We start from the raw sequence: 20,479 nt of genomic DNA, 5'->3' as shown, positions 1-20,479 counted from the left end.
CTGCCGAGACAGTCTTCGCGCACTATCAGCCTCTACTGAGCCCTTTAACAAAGGCATTAGTGGCGCAAGATCCTCATTTGTGATACCACATATGGTCCGTACCCATTGGATATCACCTATCAGCTTTTGAACGTCTGTTAAGTTAGCAATATCTGTTTTAATTGCCACCTTCTGAGGATAAATGCGCGCATCAGTAATAATATTACCTAAATATTTCCAAGAGGCGTGCATTTGTACCTTCTCTGGCGCGATCACCAACCCGGAGTTGCTTAACTGTCGGTTCACTTCTTGTAGAATGCGATGCTGGTCCAGGCCTTTCCCTGCAATCAAGATATCATCCATATAATGGTAAAATAAGACACGAGGGTATTTTTTGCGCAGAGGTGCCAGCGCCCAGGCAACATAAGTTTGACAAATAGTTGGTGAGTTCTTCATTCCCTGAGGTAAAACAGTCCATTGATATCGTTTTGCTGGCTCTTGTTTGTTAATCGATGGTACTGTAAAGGCAAACTTCTCACTGTCATCCTCATGTAAGGGAATTGTGAAAAAACAGTCCTTTAAGTCAATCACCAACAGGGGCCACTCTTTTGGAAGCATTGCAGGAGAGGGTAATCCTGGCTGTAAAGCACCCATGTCCTGCATCACTGCATTAACAGCTCTTAAATCATGTAACAGCCTCCACTTCCCTGATTTTTTAGGGATAGTAAAAATTGGTGTATTCCATGGACTGGTGGATGGTTTAATATGACCCTTCTCTAGTTGTTCATTTACTAATTCATGAATGTGGGCGAGCTTTTCTTTGCTTAGCGGCCATTGATCAATCCAAACTGGTTTATCTGTTAGCCAAGTTAACTTCAGGATTGGTCGCCCATCAATGGCCGCCATTAAAAATTTTCATTTGACAAACGAAAGCCCATTTGGCTTAAGGCGTCTCTACCCAAAAGCCAAACTGAAGTATTCATTACATAGGGCCTAATTTGCACACATCTATTCTCTTCGCCCTGTATACATACCGAAATCAGGTCTGTGCTAATTTTTGTCATCTGTGTGCCTCCTACTCCAACAACAGGGGTGTCTAAGTTCTCTAAAGGCCAGCTTTTTGGCCAATAGGATAATGGCACAATAGTAACATCTGCTCCCGTATCCAGTAATGTGTTGTACCCAACCATGTGTTCACCATTTGGATGTTGGAATACAACCGTCTGAGTGGGCTTTCCCTGTGAAAGCGGCACCGCCAGTCTTACCTCAGGTACTCCAGTGGATCCAAAACCACCGTCTCGACGCTTACGACTTCCTGCGAAAGGAACTTTAGCTCTGAAAGGAACTAATTGCGCTATTTTAGTTCCTTTAGGTATATGAACTGGTGGCTGCCAAACTTTAACCATTATTCCAATATTTCCTTCATAGTCTGCATCAATTACACCGGGGAGCACAAAAATACCCTGTCGAGAGGCCGATGACCGTCCTAAAAGTAAAGCACTTAATCCATAGCCAAGGGGTCCATTAACGTTAGAGGAGATAATTGTTACCTCTGTGTTGTGGATGGTTACATCTACTGCTGTTTCCACATCCACTCCTGCGCTTCCTGCAGTGGCTGATCTGAGGCCATCCAGGCAGCTCTTGGTGTTGAAGGGCGTTTTTGTGTCATCGCGCTCGCCCTTTTTGCGCTCGTCAACCCGTTTCCCTTAGGCATTGTATGTCTGGCCACTCGAGAGCGGCACTCAGTGGCTCTATGGCCAAACTTGCCACATCTGTAACAATTACCATGAAATCTGCCATTGGACCCAGATGGCCTGGCGGAGCTGTTTGTCCATACCAATGGTCTGGACCGACATTGATTTTTCACGTGTCCTATTTTTCCACAGTTAAAGCACTTTGGCCTCCGATCTCCTTTGTGGGCTTGAACTAAAGGTTTCAATGCTGTTGCCATTGCCTCAGCTAAATGTGCTGACGATCCTACCCTAGAGCAGGCTTCTATCATGTCGACCAAAGTTGCTGTCCGCGGGAGAGCCTGCAGGATCTTTTTGCAGTCATGATTAGCGTTAGCAACTGCTAAGTGTAATCCTATTTCCGCCTTTACTTCAGCCGACATGTTTGGTATACGATCCAGAGCTGCTCTTAGGCGGTCTAAGAAGGTCATGAAAGGCTCATTAGGTTTTTGAATAATAGTTGTATATGAGGGAACTGGCACCCCCATATCAGGAACAATCTTAAATGCTTGACGTGCCAGTGTCTGTGTTTGCTGCAAGATAGCTTCATGCAGCCGGGCTTGTACCTGAGGATCAGCGAATGCTCCTTTACCCAGCATCATGTCTGCTGTGACGACTCGCCGCGGATCTCCCTGTTGTAAGTCCATGTTTTCCACCACCATCAGATCAACTCTTTTTTCCCATTCAGACTCCCATAGTAATACCTGAGTGGGCTTCAGGAAAGTTTCTGCAAGCTTCCGGCAGTCAAATGGAGTCATTAACCCACTGGCAAAAATATGATCCAGTAACGTCTGAACGTATGGGTTGGACAAGCCATATTGCATTACCGCTTTCTGGCCTTCTCTTACCAATTTCCAATCTAAAGGTGCCCATTGTCGTTTTCTTTGTGCTGTTATTACTGGAAAGGCTTGCGGAATAAATTCGCCTTCGATTACCGCATCACGTATGAGGCCTCTCCATTTCTTAGCCGGATCATAATCATCTGGACGAGGATCTCTGAGTACCTGTGGGGATGAAACTTTAATCTTTGTTTTGGTTAATTCATTAATTCGTTCCAACAGTTGATTAGCTGTTGCTTTTGGTTTTTCTATCAGTTCCTCCAGCTGGGCCAAAGTGTGTTTCATATCTTCTCCGTGTTGTATTAACTCTTCCTTTAATAATTGTCTTTGTTGATCTTCACTAGAAGTTGGGGGTGATGATGGCAGAGGAATACACTCAGGGATTGATGAGCTCAGGGGCAACGGCATATCATTTGTAAAACGTACCTTCCGTTCTCTGTTAGGTACTCCTTCAGGTATAGCAGAAGGGTGGGATGGGGCAGGATGGTGAAGGGTGGGTGGGAGGGGAGGAGAAGCAATGTGTGTATTCGGCTCCTGGAACGGTGCTCTAGGGGGTTCTGGGGGAGGTGGGCTCACATCCATGCTCTCCTCTTCCAGAGGTGGAGCCAAGGGTATTACGACATTATCCCCTCCGAAGAATCTCTGAGTATTTTCTTCTAGAGGTGGAGCCGATGGCACTATGAAGTCACCACCTCCAAAGAATCTTTTAGCATCCACCGGGAACGCAGATGGTGCAGCAGCTTCTGCTTTCATGGCAGCAGCGGCAGCACGCTCAGCTTCTAGCTGGTGTATAATGGATGATACCAATTTACACAAGCCAATAGCATTATTCAACATGTCTCCTAGCTTTTCCCAGTGTCCTTTTTCATATACTTCTTGGGGAGAAGCAAAGAGACCTACTTCCTGTCCCCATCTTACAAGTCTTAGCAAAGGCTCTCTTTCATAATTGAATCCTTTTTCCGCAAGGATATGCTGAAGGGTGTCAATAGGACTTTCCTCTTTGCTTAGCATTTTTCCCATTATATCAGTTTGCTCAGATTACTTGCCTTTTCCAGCAGGAATCCAAGTGCTTTTCTGCCGAGGGTTCTTGATCCAACCAATTCAGCGAATCACGTCGGGGTCACCAAATGTTGTTGTTGTGAAGGCAATATTCACTCAAAGACGTAGAGGGTCTAAGTAATGCACGTGCAGAGACATACAGGGGCAACATAGTACAACCACCAGAGCTGACTCGAAGCCACCCTTCCTTTGCTAGCTACCTCCTTATATGCTGCTTCTGCCCATGAGATCACCCAGGGCCCAATTGATTAACTTGCAGCACCTGTTTCTGAAGTAGCATGCCAGCTGCATTAACTTATCCCTACCATCTTTATTCAAGCTGGCTGGTCCAAGCTACGTCTGTGCCTACATACTCTTCAGTTTGATAAACTGAAAAAAGTTTAGACTGTGTTCAATCTCAAGGGCTTAAATTTAAGCCTTTTTCAACCCCTTAAAACCACATGAACAGGGAAATGTTGAAGAAATAACTTGTAGTGGACATCTAACTCCAATAAGTCTGAGTAAGAACTTGCAGCTCTCATTTAATAAGCTTTTTCTTTTCACTAAACTATCCCTACAGCACTTTTTTGTACTTTCTTTCCTCTATGAGAATATTCTTTATGTTGACTTCTATTTATAGAATTATCATCAAAGGATTTTTTAAGTTTCTAACATGTTTAAAAATTAGTTTAAATAATATTTTAGATAGAAAAGATGAAAAGTACGAACATAAAATGATGAAGGAACAGGCCTTCTCAATTCTGTAAGTAAGGCTGGCATAAAACCTAAATAGAAGAATATAAATAAAACTCTAGAAGATAGGGGTGAATGGGACCAAGAAAGCTGGCCAATCTTCAAGTGCCACCTTTTCTAAGCCCTAGTTCAGTGTATACCTACAAGTAAAAAGTCAAGTAAAGGAGGCAAGAGGCCTGCATGAGTGAACAAGGAGCTTCTGGAAAAACTCAAATGGAAGAAGTCTATGGAATGTGGAAAAAGGACCTGGCCACTTGTGAAGAGTGGAAACATTGTCAAAGCAAGTGGGGATGTAAATAGGCTAAAGGCATCTTGAAATTAAATCTAGCAAGCAATGTAAAGGACAAGAAAAAGTGCTTCTTCAAGTAGATCAGCAGCAAAAAGAGGACAAGGGAGAATGTGAGCCAACTGTTGAATTAGGTGGGTGCTTTGGTGTGGACAATGAAAGCCACTGAGAAGGCAGAGCTACCAAATATCTTCTTTGCTTGAGTCTTTTCTGCTAAGGCTTGTCCTCAGGAACCCCAGGAAAACCTTCCTTTGGTTGAGGAGCATTAGGTTAGGGATCTACAAGGCAAGCTAGACATTCATAAATCCATGGGTCCGGATGAGATGCACCTTGAAATGTTGAGAAGCCTGCTGATCATAGAATCATAAAATGCTAGATGTTGGAAGGGGCCTTTAGAGATCATCTAGTCTGTTTAGTCTTGAGAAGATTAAGGGTGGATTGTATCAATGCTCATAAATACCTAAAAGTCAAGTGTCAAGAGGTTAAGACAAATCTTTTTGTATAGAGCTCAGTGACAAGCCAATATCCTTCCAATCCCTGTCATTTTGTGATTCTGTGAAATACTATTTAAAACATAAATACATGCATATAAGAGAAATATATTCATTGTTATAATATTTTTTCAGTCGCCAGACAATTGTTAGTCAAAATAACATTTCTGGAACTTGTTCTTTCTTTGGTCCTTCAGAAACCACCAAAAAACAGACTCCAGCTTTGGGATAGAAACTTCAGTCGATGAAGTCTATGGGAATTTATTATCTCGTCATAATACGAAAATGAGGCTTCTGCCCATATGAGACCATTTTATTTATTTTTGAAGTGACCAAAATTTTTCCTAAATTTATATACTTGTGTTTAAATATAGATTATCAGTACTGAAATTCTCTTGATTCAAAGGCAACATTGCTCATGCTTAACCATTGCAATCCCTGTTCATCACTTTAAGGAATCTGAGATACATCTAGGCCACTTAGATCAAATTAACAACACCAATGAAAATTAGTGAGACTTGTATATTTTTTTTCAGTGGTTACATAGAAAGACTTTTAACATAGCCTTAAATGAAAGACTAGAAATAAGAATTTTCTGTACTTCTCTGTTCCAATGAAAAACGGTCAATATGTAGGTGTACAATTTGTAGATGTAAGAAATGAATGTAATTATCATAGAATCATAGAATTGTTTACTGTGAGGGTGATGGAGACCTGGAACAGGCTACCCAGATAGGTTGTTGAGTCTCTTTATCTGGGGACATTCAAAACCCACCTGGGTGAGTTCCTATGTGACCTGTTGCATACATTTGCAATAAGTGAGTATTCTCTGTACAGGCAGTTTTCAGATATTCCTTCTATCAGTTTTTGCACAGTGTTATTTAGATTTTTGTCATTTGAGTTTCTGGAGATAAAGCTGATTTAAATTAATGTTAATGTCCTAAACCAGAGTTTCAAGCAATTTGGAAGGCTTTCAGAGTGTTTTTATAAAGTGAAAAGTTTTAATGCACTGCTAAGAAGTATCACATAGTATCTATTAAAAGCTATTAGTCTACTTCAAGTATCTTTTCTAACAGGTTTTGAAACTTAAGTTTTCTTGGTTTAGGGTGTAAGATTTTCTTCATGGAGAGGGACAATTGCTGTTCAATTGTTTGTATAACCTACGAAACTGAATCTGTATGCCTGATTTTCTTCTTCCTCCAGAGAGGAGACAGAAAAATTGAAGAGGTACATTTCTATTTCAGATTCTCATATGAAACTCTACTGAAGTCAGAAACCTTGCACATGTGTAACCTGGAGCTAAATGTGAACCCTGCCCTCTGCCTATAATAGGTGCAAAGGGACAAACGTGAGTAAATTTCATGCTTGACTTCTTTTAAGAGTGAATATAAAAGGTAGCAGTAAATTTAAACCCACAGGGAACTTTCTATATTGCACTATATGGATGTTTCATCGCATACTACTCATGAAAATTAAGCTTGATATGAACTATAATTATGACAAAGGTAAGTGAGAATGTGATTCTCACTTTGAGTACTCTTCCCCTTTGTCCTTTATCTGTACTTTCAGTCACCTTTAATAGCTAGGGAGATGTTTTATGCCAAAGGTTTTCACATATGGTAAAATATAATTAATTAGTTAATAATATATGAATCTTGCCCTACATTATGAGTGCAATCACCCAGATGGGAAACGGGAAATATCAAGGAAGGTAAAGGTTTAATTGAGACTTTCATTTCAGCAATGCTCAGAGACTGATAATTTCATATATTTAATCAGAATCATGTCATAGTTTATAAACTACTCTGATGGTCTAGAATTCAGTGACTTCCTATTAATCTATGTACAACTAAGTTGTTTTGATTACTGAGGGCAATGTGAAAATAACAGTCAAAGTTTCATTTCTACTTCAACAGAAAAGTCTTATGAATCCTAGGTCAGTCAGATTTAGTAATTTTATCAGGGAGAAGGAGTCTGAATCTTCTATTTTTCAGTTGCATTTTGAAAATATAATACTTTGGTAGTCCTTGAAGACTCCTCCAGATTTGTGAAGGAGAAGGTTCTGTTGCTCCTCTCCTCTGCCCTGGTGAGGCCTCATCTGGAGTACTGTGTCCAGTTCTGGGCTCCCCAGCTCAAGAAGGATAGGGAACTGCTGGAGAGAGACCAGAGCAGGACCACCAAGATGGTCAGGGGACTGAAGCATCTTCCTTATGCTGCAGGAACTGGGGCTGTTTAGTGTAGAGAAGAGGAGATAGAGGGGAGATCTCATTAGTATTTAAAAGGATCCATTTGGTGGATGTCAGGAGGTTGGGGCAGCACTTTTTTGTATTGTATCCAGTGACAGGATAAATGGTAATAGAAAGAAACTGGAACACAAAAAGTTCCACTTAAACATAAGGGAAAACTATGTCAGTGTTGAGGTGATGGAACACTGGCACAGGCTGCCCAGGGAGGGTGTGGAGACTCCTCTGGAGGTTTTCAAAACCCACCTGGATACGTTCCTGTGTGACCTAATCTAGGTGGACCTGCTTGAGCAGGGGGGGTTGGACTAGATGATCTCTAGAGGTCCCTTCCAACCCCTACCATTCTGTGATTCTATGATTTGTGATTCTGGAAAACAGGATACTGGATTAGGTAAGACTTTTGTCTAATCCAGTATAAAAGATCTCATAAACACAGATACGTTTATCTATATTTACATATATATGAACAAAAATTAGTAACTTTTGAAATTTAAGTCTTAGTACCAGTTTTTAGTAAAATTCTTCTTGAGGAAGTAGTTCATTAAAATCTGAATTTCAAAAGCACATCATACAGAAAAACAATACAAAAAACCCCAAGGTCTTCCATCTACTATCAAAATTAAACTGCCAGAAAGGGCCCATCATATAGTGAAAAACAAAGGGAAAAAAATGTACCATCATGTAATTATTTGAGTTCTGTGAAATTGACAGGGAAAAACAGAGACTGAAAAAAATGCAGAAATTTTAAAATTCAATTTTAAAATTCAGAGCTTGCACTCTTAGTAAAAATAAATGTTGAATTCTTAAAAGTCGATGTGAATCAAGGAAAACATCCCTCTTTATAAGGTTATACAGTAAATGAAATCTTCGGAAATGACTTAGACTGCTTCATATAATGACATAGAATACCAAGAAAAATCATTAGAGCATGGTATTTTATTATATTCTCTTTCTTCTCTGTTTTGGTAAATAATTTTTTCAGAATCTTCAGATTTGAATTACAAAAAAAAAAAAAAAGGAAAATCTGACAAATTTAGAAGTATTATATTTAAAAACTATACTTTTTATAGAAAGAGGCTACAAGATATCTGAGCCCAGTTTGCAGTCCTTAATCATATGGAGCATATTCTGAAATCAATAAAATTAGGTGAGATATATTGCACTGAAGTTACTTATCATTAATGTCAGGTGACAGTGATAAATAATCTTATATTAATTGGCCATGTGCCCATGCAAAAATCTGACTCTCTCATATAGTATCACACATAATTAAGTGCACACAGATGCTTTCAAAGAATCAGACTGAAAATCAGAAATTAATCCGTAATTTCATTGAAGTCAGCTGTAAAATTCCTGCAGCTTCAGTTGCTCTGAGGTTCCACTCCCAGATCTGCAGCTTCCCTGAAGCAGTCTGTCTTCAATTTAAAAATAAAAAAAACATTTATTTGAAACTCTGAATATTTCCCTTGAGAAATGACAAATGTGGATCCTACTGGTCAAGGCAATTTTGTACTGGGTTAAGTATACGATATGCCAGGAAAGGAACTATTTTAAAAAATGTTATGCATAAAAGCTGTCCTAAAGAGAGAAATAGACCCAGTCAATTCCAGGAAAAGTACTTTGTAATTAAGGATAAAAATTAAGTCAACCTTCAATTGCTTAATTCTTAATTTGAACAAGGTACCTCTTTCCCAGCCAGCTTTCACCTATTTCTGATCTACAAGTTCTTCAAAGCAATAATGTACTTCTCAAATTTTTGTTCAATGAGAAGTCGTAATTTAAGCTCCAGTTTAATAGAAACAGAATTAAAAGAAAAATAATAATTAAAGGTTCTGGTAGTTATTTTTAAAAAAATATCTCTTACCATCAGTAATATTTTTATGTTTAAATAATTTCATTTTTTGTCCCTGTATCTTCCAAATGGCGACATTGCTAATTTAATACTTTATAAAGAAGTAGATAAATGTTTTGCAATAAAATATCACCAGAAACTATTGATGACAAAAGTTATAGGGAAAAGAGTGATAAGGAAAACAACGAAATAATAAAATCATCAATAAAGTTTCTCTTTTTAATTTTTCTGAAATAAGTTGCAAATGGAGGTGAAATTTGCCCAAAAGCTGAGACTGCTAGATGCAGTGAAGATGTGTTCCTATTCTTCCTAATAATTCTAAAAATGCAAAGACACTGCCAAAGTTTAAATCCACACAATTGATTTCAGGACACATATTTTAATCTGTCTATTAATTGAGACACCAGATCACTCACTACTCCAAATCTGAGCTTCTGCAGAACCTTTGATAGGGCTATTCTGCTTTGCATTTAAAATTTAGATAATCACTTAATGAGAGCCCACAAGAAAACAGGAGTTAAGTGCCTATACTGATGATCTTTTTTTAAAGGGAGAGGGAATGACTGAGTGTCAGGTTTTGCTGTGTAGATGTCTTGTTTTTAAAAAGTAAATATTAAAAACATTATACAAGGAGAAGACACATCTCAGCTACCTTGTAACTCAATGGTCTTTGTGGAAGGTTCCAGTTTAAATCTACTGTGTGTATATGGACACCGAGTTTATATATTCTCATACTGTTCAGTATTCTATTTTCTGGCCATCATAAAAAAAAAAAAAAAAAAAAGACAAGCGATTCTATCATTTGACTCCACAGAAATCAGTTACTTCCACTGTCCTACTCCTAAAATCTTTGGGTGGTTCAGTTTCTGAACAAAACCACAGCCCAATGCTTTTATTATGGTTTGTCTTTTTTTTTGAAATGATGGTAGATGACAAGATACTAAGGCATCCATAACACTAACTCATGAGATTTATTGATTCAACTCAAAGCTGCTGAAGTTTCCATACATCGGAGATTTCAAGCAGTACTGCATTCACCCTATATCACATCCATTAAGGATTTTTATATTATTAAAAATCCAATGAAATATTTATAACTCTGTTGCATACCTCTGACGGCTAGATGAATGCAATTCTAAGCACTGTGATTATCTAACATAAAGTTTTACACATATATCTTGTTTGGAGATTCTTTTATTTCTTTCTTTTATTTTTGTCAATCCATTGAATTTTAATTTCAGAGCTATCAAAGTGTTCATGCTGTCTACAATATGAGGCTCCCTGACAACTGTCTCAAATGTCTATCTCTCTCTACCAAAGTCTGAAATTTACATCTCCCTTAGGGATTCCCTTGTGAATTCAGAACTAATTAGATGATCTCTTATAATGAAGCAATTTATTTGAATAAAATAAAAGTCACAACCTATCTAATGAAGTTTGGAGGTGGACTCTCTGCTCCCTTGTTACCACGTCTTAATGTAGCATCTTTGTGCTTCTGGGAAAGCAATTGGAAAGTGTTCTCAGGAGACATCTGTACTAGAAAGAAAATGTAAGTGCACAGGACTAATGTATGTCATTTTAACAGAGTTACCATATTTTAGTCTACAGTCAGCAGTCTTTTCTCAGATAAATTTTACTAGTTAAAGCACACTTTTTAACCTACTTCAATGCTGCATCTCTCCCAATAGAAATGATTTAACTACTGATAAAAGCAGGAATGTTTTCAATCAATCTCATCAGTCAATGCCTGAACTGTTACGTTATTGATATTTAATGATGGAAGCAGAGATATATTTTATGTATGGCTTCTAAAGTTAGCTACAAGATCAAGAAAACATTCTGGAAAAGATTTAGGTTCAGTCTTCATTTCTTCATAAGGTTACTATATTAAATAAAAGATATAAATTTGATTTTTAAATGTATCTTATAAACTAGTATTATAGATTAAAAATTACTAATAAGTAATGATTGCGTAGATAGGATACATTTGAGGAGATAGAAGATGTATTCACCATTCTAAAAATCTCCTTAGGTAGTATCTCTAGATCTTTTTCTTAGAGCTTATGTACACATGAAAGTCATACCAGCTTCACTACATAAGTTTTTAAACTTACTTTCCTAAGCTTATAGAAAGAAAGACAGAGAGTACTTTTCAGTGAGTAAATTTTATTTCAGTGCAAGTATTACAATGGTGCAGGCAAAGGACAAGACTTTTCACCTAACAAGAGGTTAAGGGAACTGAGCAGGACATGGAAGATAACTGGACATGACTTAAGAAATAGTGAGAGAAGTTGACACAAGTTACAAATTGTGCCATGAAGCAAGACTGGAACTCATAGATGATTAAAGCAGGAGTTAGAAGAAGCAGTCAAACTTCCCCAAAAATTGGAGCAAAATGCTGCGCACTTTTTGGGGAGTACGGTCTTGAAAAGCCAGCAGCACTTGACTGATCATAGCAGTACTGGCTTATGTGGCAGAGACTGCTTAAATCACATTATCAGAAATAATACATTTGGGTTCATTTGTATCACAGCTCGCATCAAGGGTGAAGAATTAATTAGGGAAGGTTATTTATTTGGACAGAGACTGTGAAGAGAAAAGGAACAACAAGGGTAGTGAAAAAAGAGGCCAAAAGCAGGAAAGGGAATAATGCGGTCGGAAGATGTGTGCCTTATGCTGCCTGCTTACTTTAGTCAGGCAGGCAGGAGCTGTTCACTGCTGAAGGAGTAGTACCTGTTGCCAAATCATCAGATCTGTCAGATCTGTGTCTGTGATCAGGAAGACCAGCAGGAAGTGAGCTGAATATTCCTCCCAGTCAGTGAGGAAACGCTTGACTGGGGAGATCAAGCACCCTGGCATCACTATGTCCATGCCTGTTCCAGCCTTGATGGCATCAACTCTACTGCCACTTGTAACAAATTATGTAATTCATCTTGCAATAAAAATAATTTTATAGCAATGAATTTCTGTAAGCCTGAGCTATGGAGCCTTGGTAGGTATGTTAGTTTGAAGGCTGCACATGTAACCTGCCAAGAGGAAATTAAGAGTTGAGATGCTACTGTGCTGTTGGTTTGTCCTTCTCACTTTCATTTTTCCTTTTGTGTCCTAATATAATGAAAGTGGGATTTTGTTTTGGGGTTTTTTTTGAGTGTGATTTTTTGTTTTGTAGTAGGAAGAAACCGGTAGCCATACAAAGCTCTACTGTGAAGTTCCAGTGGGGTTTTTTTTTTTTTGGTACCTAAGTGCCAACTCACAGTTACTCACTAATTCAAAATCCAGGGTCTTATTGTAGTTTTAAACTAAACATTTGGTCAATTTAGCAGACTTGCTACTGATAGAGACCTCTTGGCTTTGTGTGTAGTTCTGAGCTGCAGTTTCAATACAATCCCAGATCTTACTTCACCTTGGAAACATGAACTAGACATGACTGCAGTTTAGGGTTCTAGTATAATTTACAAGCTTGTCATGGTTCAGGAGTGTGAAGTAATTGCAAGTGCCCTGTAGTGGTTAAAGTCTACTCCAGGTATGGGCATGGTTGATTTACAAGACTTCTTGCTGTTAAGGAAAACAGTTAATGATGAATACATGTTTCTTATCAAATTCCAAGTACAATACTTTCTACTAAATGTAAAAGTATCATAAAAGATATAAAAACAATTCATTTTCTAGGTTCATAATTAATCCTGTTTTTCTTTTCATCTTCACTCCTTGAGCAGCACTTCTGAGTTAAACCTATAGTTCACATACTATGAGGACTTACACTCTATGGTGCATATATTTGATAATTAAAATTATTTTTAAAGCATCTTTGCTTTATGGAAATATTTCCTTTCATAATGTAATATAAAATATTAATGTGAAATTCACATTAGAAAGAAAATTAATGTTCTATGTCTAACTTGAAATACAAAATGGCAGGCACTAACATATAAGAAAAAAGAATTCCTCAGCATTAGCAAGGGAATAATTAAAATTGTAAAAAAGCACTGTATCTTGATCATCTGAAGAGAATAATCTCTCGTGGTAATAATTCATTCTATGGTTGAGCCCACAAATTAAGACCTGCCCTAAGCTTTGTAGGATAGTTACTAACACAGAATCATATATCTGATAAAAACATTTTAAGAATAAAAGGTTTATAAAAAAGGTGAGTACAAATGATTTTAATAAATTTTACATCTGCTACATAGATCTAAATTAATTTTCTAAACATGAATGATTAATAGCAAACACATGTTCTGTACACATTACTGAGGAAAAGTCCAAATTGGACATAACCACTCAAATAAAAGCATTCTGACTTAGACATTTCCCTAAAGCAGATCATAAGAACTGTCATTTCTGTGTCTTCTACCTTCATTCCCTTCTGTCGATCCCAATGTAGAAACAGAGTCCTATCATGAAGCCCATGCTTGTTCAGGGGAAAAACTGTGGCATCTCAAAGAAAATATTGTGCCATCAGTAAATACAGCATATGAAGCATATTGGAAGTGGAAGATTCTCAGACTTGCTTCCATAACTACCATAAACTTCACAATTACATTTCCAAATCAAGATAATTGTGGAGTTTTTTAAGCATTAAAAACAAGGGTGGAAATTTCCTGAAAGAAAAAAATAAATTCAGATGGCTCTATTAGAGATTTTGGTTGTCTAATGTAAGTCTCATTAAAGTATCACTGAGGTGCTGATCAGTACTGCACATAGTTTATTATAATATTTTTATAAGATCGAACAAGTTTTCTTTCCTCCATGGGAAACTAAGACATTTGAATTTCTGAGATCAATCTATAAAGGATCAATAATGGAATATGGTTACCTAAATATAAATTAAATATCTAACTTCTCCTGTTGACTGAGAGATTTACTCAAGCTTGACAGAGTATCTTTGAAAGAGAGGTTATTGAGCATGTATCTCAAGATCCAGTGCACCAAAGAGATTAAGCTTTTGTGAACAGGAGAACAGACTGCATAGCAAACTCCTTAACCTTGCAAAGTCTGTGCTGGTAATGATTTGTACCGAATCTCTTGTAAGTGCTGTCTTAAAGTCCTAGCTGGTTTAGTGTTTTTTGATTTACTAACTTCCAAGAGTGTGGACTTCCTTATACATTGTCTGAAACGGAGTCTTCCACAAATAACACTTTGAGCTCTTTAAATGCCAGTTCATTTGTGTGAAAATGTCATTGCTCTCAGAAATTATGGTGACACTCCTGTACGTGATATTTCAGTGTGGAAAGTCACCTTTACATAAGGAGAAATAATAGGATGATACTAAACTGGGAGGAGTGGCTGACACAATAGAAGACTGTGCTGCTATTCAAGGAGACCTGGACAGGCTAGAGGGTTGGGCAGAGAGTAATCTATTGATATTCAACAAGGGCAAGTGTAGAGTCTTGCATCTGGGAAAGAATAACCCCATGTACTAGTACAGGTTAGGGAATGACCTGTTACTGACTAGCATAAGGGAAAGGGATCTGGGGTTCTTGGTAGGCAGCAGGATGATCATGGGCCAGCAATGTGCCCTCATGGCCAAGAAGGCCAATGGCATTCTGAGGTGGATTAGAAGGGCTGTGGGCAGTAGGTTGAGAGAGGTTCTCCTCCCCATCTACTCTGCCCTTGTGAGGCCTCATCTGGAATATTGTGTCCAGTTCTGAGCCATTCAGTTCAAGAAGAACAGGGAGCTACTGGAGAGAGTTCAGTGCAGGACCACAAACATGATGGAGTGGAGCATCTCCCTCATGATGAAAGGCTGAGGGAGCTGGGGGTCTTCAGCTTGGAGGAGACTGAGGGGTGAACTTATTAATGTTTACAGATATATAGAGGGCTGATGTCAGCAGGATGGAGCCAGGCTGTTCTCAGTGACGTCCAATGATAAGACAAGGGGAAATGGGTATAAGTTGGAACATAAGAGATTCCAAGGAAATATAAGGAAGAATTTCTTCCCTGTTGAGGTGAGGGAGCGCTGGAAGGGGCTGCCCAGATGGGTTCATATCAAGTTCATATTCTCAGATTATTGCAATTTTTACTAAAGTAGATCAACTTAAGTCAAACTGAAGGTTAAGATGGATTGAAAAGAGCCTATTTTGTTCGATATTGTAATGGAAAAGGAGTGCTAACCAACAGGTAGCTAAAGGCTCATTGAGTAGAAACTGAGTGCCAAGCCCCACATGGTACCGATATCCTCATTGATGCTGAGGAATAGTGCAAGAGCAGTGTGGGAAAGTCTAAGCCATGAAGATTGTTCCAGTCAAGGAGTTTTTCTAGTGTCCTGTGTGTCACAAGTGCTGAACAGGTTTCCAGTCTCTAGACAGTAGTTCACTGAGTTGCTTAACTCTTTCCTGCTATACTCCTCAGCCTGCACTGCCTTACTGGTGTGCTTCATTGAGAGTCTGAGTCCCATTGAGTCATCCAAAAGAGAAGAAAGGAAACATCAGTCAAAGATTGGGACACTGAGGGTGTGTGCAAGTATTATGCTTTTACATAACTTGGGTATATATATATATATGTACACAATACAATATACTTCACATATCTAGATCAATTGGTAAAGATGGCACTTAATAGCTTGTTTATCTCAAGCCTCCAAATGCTTTAGCATATTCTTGCCAACTGCAACAGACAATTAAATTTTGGTTTCCATTTTTAGGGTGCACTATCTCATTCAAAAACAGAGGTTTTCAGACATAAAAGAAGACTATAAAATGAACTTCTGGCATTCAGTTTTCTAGCATCATGGGGCAGTAACAGCAGAAATGATGACTAATCCATACTGAAATATACTGAAAAGAAAAAAAATAGAAATAGCTTTATAACATAAACCCAAGTTCACAGATCACAAAACTGAAACAAAATATTTAAATCTCATCATAAAGTTACATGTTGATACTAAAGAATAATCCAGACCAAAAATTTAATCCATAGTGCTGACAATGAAGAAAAAAATCAATAGTGACCAAGAAACTAGATGCAGAAAGCTTCTGAAACAATGATGTTGTGAAATAAACCACCAGCTAATGCTCACAGTTATGGCTGAAGCAATAAGGAGTAACTACAACCTTATAACACACCCACTCCCCAATTCCTTTGCTGACACTGACAATAATATTCAAAAATGTCCAAAGTAATATGAAAAATGCAAGTAACAGTATAAATACATTACATGAGCTATATGTAGTCCCTCCTTCCCTGCTCAGTAACAGCTCAAATCCATATGAAACAGCATAGAATAGATTCAGAAAGGAATAATAGAATAGAATGGTAGGGGTTGGAAGGGATTAATAAATAATACTATTATTTCAAGAAACCTTAGTGCAAGGATAGATTTTAATAACAACATAAAGGAATCAGATTTCTCCTCAACAAACTGAAGAATGGCCATTGGCATCTCTTTGGGACGTTAATCAGAAGGAAAAAGAAACTGAAAGAGATGGATCTTATCATTTGGTACAATCATATAGCTGATATAAAAGCTTTACACCTGATCCAAAATAATAGGGAGTAAAGCCTCTGAAAATAGACAATTATTGTCTCAAAACCATCAGAACTACTGGACTATGAAGGAATTAAAATGCATATCAAGTATTTGTATACCTCATGGGAAAATGAGTTGATTTGAAGAGTACAAAGGCAGTATTGATTAGACAATGGTCACTGCCCTAAAATTTTTGTTCACATTTTAATTCTCAAGCTCTTTTACATATACTTTCTTTAGACATTTATGTGTTTGATATGTGCTAGTGTAAATAGTCACAGAAGTTAGTATTCATATGCCTGTACTTCCAATGAAGAGGTTTTTCAATCTGTATTCACCTATAATATTTCTTGCAGTAATCTACATTTCACGTGTATAAATGACATAACTATGCAGCATAACACAAGCTATTACTGTTACAGATTGCTATTTGAAATTCAAAGTATACCAGTTACATTCATAAAGAAATTACATATGTATGATTATATGAAATATAAATACTGACAGATAATATATTTACCTAATACTATTAGATGAGAATTCTCCATTATGAATTAAAAAGTAATTTTCTCAATTAAAATGGCTTTCATCCCCAAAAAACCTCTCACTAAGAGTGAATTTTGGATAAAAGGACATGGTGAGCATTATGAAAGGATTTAATATCAGAACTTTTTAATAATTGTAGTTATAAAATAAATCATTCTATAGAAACAACCCTCAAAACTCAACATTTAAATTATATAAATTTGCTATGTATTTTCTTTTCTGACATCCTTCTTACTAACAACATCAGTCAGTGAAAAAACTTCAGTCTTTTTTTCCATGTTTTCAATCTGAAGCAAGAGTAAGAGCTTAAAGGGAAAAAAAATCTTCAAGACAGAAAAATCTTATATTTAAGTTGTAAAAAATAAAATTCTTTCTCACTTAGTAGTTCTCCCAGTCACATACTCTCAAGAACATAGATTACAACATTTTAATATTCTGCAAATGAATCTAGGAATGCCTCTGATTTTGAAAAAATTCAAATGAATTTTAACTATCATCCCATATCATCCCTGAAAATTTTTCAATGTGCAAGCTGCATCATCTTTCTAGGACTGAAACTTGGCTTATAGTAAGATATTGAAAACATTTCTTTCTTTTCCTTTTCCTTTTTTTAATTGTCTTTAATGTACTATCTCTTTTCCATCAAAATACATATTGAAGTACAAATGCATGACAAGTGACAGAAAATGCCTATTTCTCAGTAGAATTTGAAACATTAAAGTATATGTTATTAGGCTCGTGAATTACAATATGTGAAACTTTTTTTGACTTGTTCTTCCCTCTCACAGGTGAAAATTAAGCATATACCAATCTTAATCATAAAGAATGAGGCAAATGATAACTTAATACCCTCATTAAAAAATGATCCTGCTTTTTACTGCTCTAGTCTGGAATTGCATAGGATTAATAACAGCACAGATAAAATGGAAGAATTTTACAAAGATCCAAAACCAAGAAGTACTGAGGAAAAGCAGTTCATTAATTGTGAATCAGAGAGAAAAAAAAGAGAGTCATGCATGTCAAACTGTCCAGGATATTGTCTAATAAAACCACAAAAAGATAAGTAATGCCACTATGGCTGAAGAAACTGATTTTGTGTGATCTGCAAATGACTTACTATTTGGAAGCAACATCTAAGTGATAAAATTATCTGTGATATAGCAGAAGAGGACTGGTAAAACTGAACATATATCCATAAAAGTTTATCAGCAGATTTTATGTGAATATTTCCATAGATTTTTTCCCCATTTTTATTTCACCATTTACTGAGGTCATAGCTTAAAAAATTTTCTGGACCTGAAATATACAAAGAGAGTCACATTTTAATTACATAGTTGCTGGAAGGTGAAAATTGCTCCAGAGTGTGTAGAGACAATTGACTACTCATTGAATAATAATAATAATTATTATTATTATATCTTTTATCTTTAGCAAAGAAACAGCTTTTCTGATTTTTATGGGGACAGGGCAAAAAGCAGGGAGATGTGTGGGATGAACTTTGGACTCAGTGCCAAATAAGCCAGAAATATTTATAATATCCCTAGTACAAACTGCACTTTAAAAAAAAATAATAATTCCTGCATATCTAACTTAAAGAAAATATTTTTGCAGACCACATCTTGGCACTATCAGGGAGCCAGTCTCATTTGTTGTTTTTTCAGCAACAGTAAAATATACATTTTGTACTGCTGTTTGTATCTCCTTTCCCTCAGTTCATATGTCTTTCTGTGCTAAACCTCCACTCTCTTGATAAACCAGACAGTCAGAATGTGTAGCCATGTGGCTGAACTACCTCCTTCCACTCATTTTGTGGTTCATTTCAATGGAATGATCTAAAGTAAAAAGTAGAAAGCTCTCACTGTTTTCTAACCTTTCCTAAGAGATGACCTTTCCATTAGATATGGTATAGTGACCTACACTGCTGGAAGCCTTTTAAATACACTTGGTTTGCCATTTCCCAAATGGATTTTTTTTTGTCTGGAAATCAAATCATTAGCTGTCTGCAAGTCAGTTCTTTGCTGCTTCTATCAAAAGATTTGAGGCTCTTTAAGTGTTGGAAGTTAGCCAGTAAGATTTTATGTTGTGTACAAGTTCTGTTTCAGAGTTCAGACATGAATTCTTTATAGTGAGATTACTGATATCTCAACTACTCAGTCTCCGTGGGAGCGAGACTCTGGTCCATTCCAGGAAGGGAAAGGAAGCGTGATCTTAAATGAGATTAACCATCCCAGTTCAGGAGAAACTTGAGTCTTATGATATCACCATTGTTGCTTAAAGATGTTTTTTTTTCAACTCTTTGAGTCTAAATTCTATATGTTTTCTTTCTTTCAAAGTATTTAATTTTGCATGAGCCCAGAAATATAAAAGTATTAAAGAAAACCTTCTAATTTCTTGGCTTATCTTCTTTTTATCTTGTTCTGGTAAAGTCCTTTTTTTTTTTCTCTTCTCTCTTTTATAGAAGAAAAAATATATTGAAAATACTCATTCCTCATACAGGATTCTTATTTCTACAAAACAAAGGTATTATTGTTTATGTACATGATACTGGAGAAAAATGTCACTGCAAAAAGAGCAAATAAGCACACACACTGAAATATAACAAGCCTCCAACAAACATAGCTAATTGTAGCTTCTCATGACACAAGAAAATAATAGACTCTCATGTTTCTCCAGGAAAAAAAAAATCCCCCAAAAAAAGGAATGATAGCTTGCTTAGGTTCTATTTTATTTCATGGCCTCCAGACAGACAATAAGCTTCTTGCCCTCTACAGCGCTGTGATTAGTGACTAGTAAAGAATACCTGGGTCAAGTTAAAGCCGGCAGAGAGATTACTTTTGCAAATGCAATCCTCTGATGACCATTATATTTTACATTTCCTGTAGAGTAACAAAATGACTGAAAGATAAAAAGCAACTTGTCAAGATGGGGATCTGGGCTCTGCAAAAGATTGCTATTTACATTTTTAAAGCGTGACTAGGTAGTTAATGATTTTGTTCATATCATCGAATCATAGAATGGTAGGGTTGGAAGGGACCTTTAGAGATCATCAAGTCCAACTCCCCTGCAGAAGCAGGTTCACCTAGATCAGGTCACATATATACATATATATATATATATATATATATATAAAACTTATCAATATAAGTCATTATACATATGCATAAAAATGCTAAGTCAACAACCTTCAAAGAAAAAGAGTGGCTCAGAGAACATCTATAGTGATATGAAGCTGTGAAGAGAGACCTGTTGCTCAC

At 36.9% G+C, this 20,479-nt stretch overlaps 1 protein-coding gene across 1 annotated transcript; it reads right to left on the bottom strand.

Annotated features, from left to right (window-relative positions):
• Positions 1-217: 217 nt before the first annotated feature.
• LOC133624945 (endogenous retrovirus group K member 21 Gag polyprotein-like) lies at positions 218-2,357 on the bottom strand. Its single transcript, XM_061990479.1, has 2 exons — positions 1,530-2,357; positions 218-320 (listed from the first exon to the last, which is right to left on the bottom strand). The coding sequence occupies exon 1, from the start codon at positions 2,354-2,356 to the stop codon at positions 1,553-1,555; it is 804 nt and encodes a 267-aa protein (XP_061846463.1). The 5' UTR covers position 2,357; the 3' UTR covers positions 218-320; positions 1,530-1,552.
• Positions 2,358-20,479: the final 18,122 nt, after the last annotated feature.

Source organism: Colius striatus, chromosome 2 (assembly GCF_028858725.1).
Source record: "Colius striatus isolate bColStr4 chromosome 2, bColStr4.1.hap1, whole genome shotgun sequence".
Taxonomy (NCBI): domain Eukaryota; kingdom Metazoa; phylum Chordata; class Aves; order Coliiformes; family Coliidae; genus Colius; species Colius striatus.
This window is presented reverse-complemented; position numbering and strand designations above follow the sequence as displayed.

Bases quoted from the DNA above. Each gene is read 5' to 3' on its own strand.
- LOC133624945 (XM_061990479.1), bottom strand. From the start codon at position 2,356: ATGGACTTACAACAGGGAGATCCGCGGCGAGTCGTCACAGCAGACATG.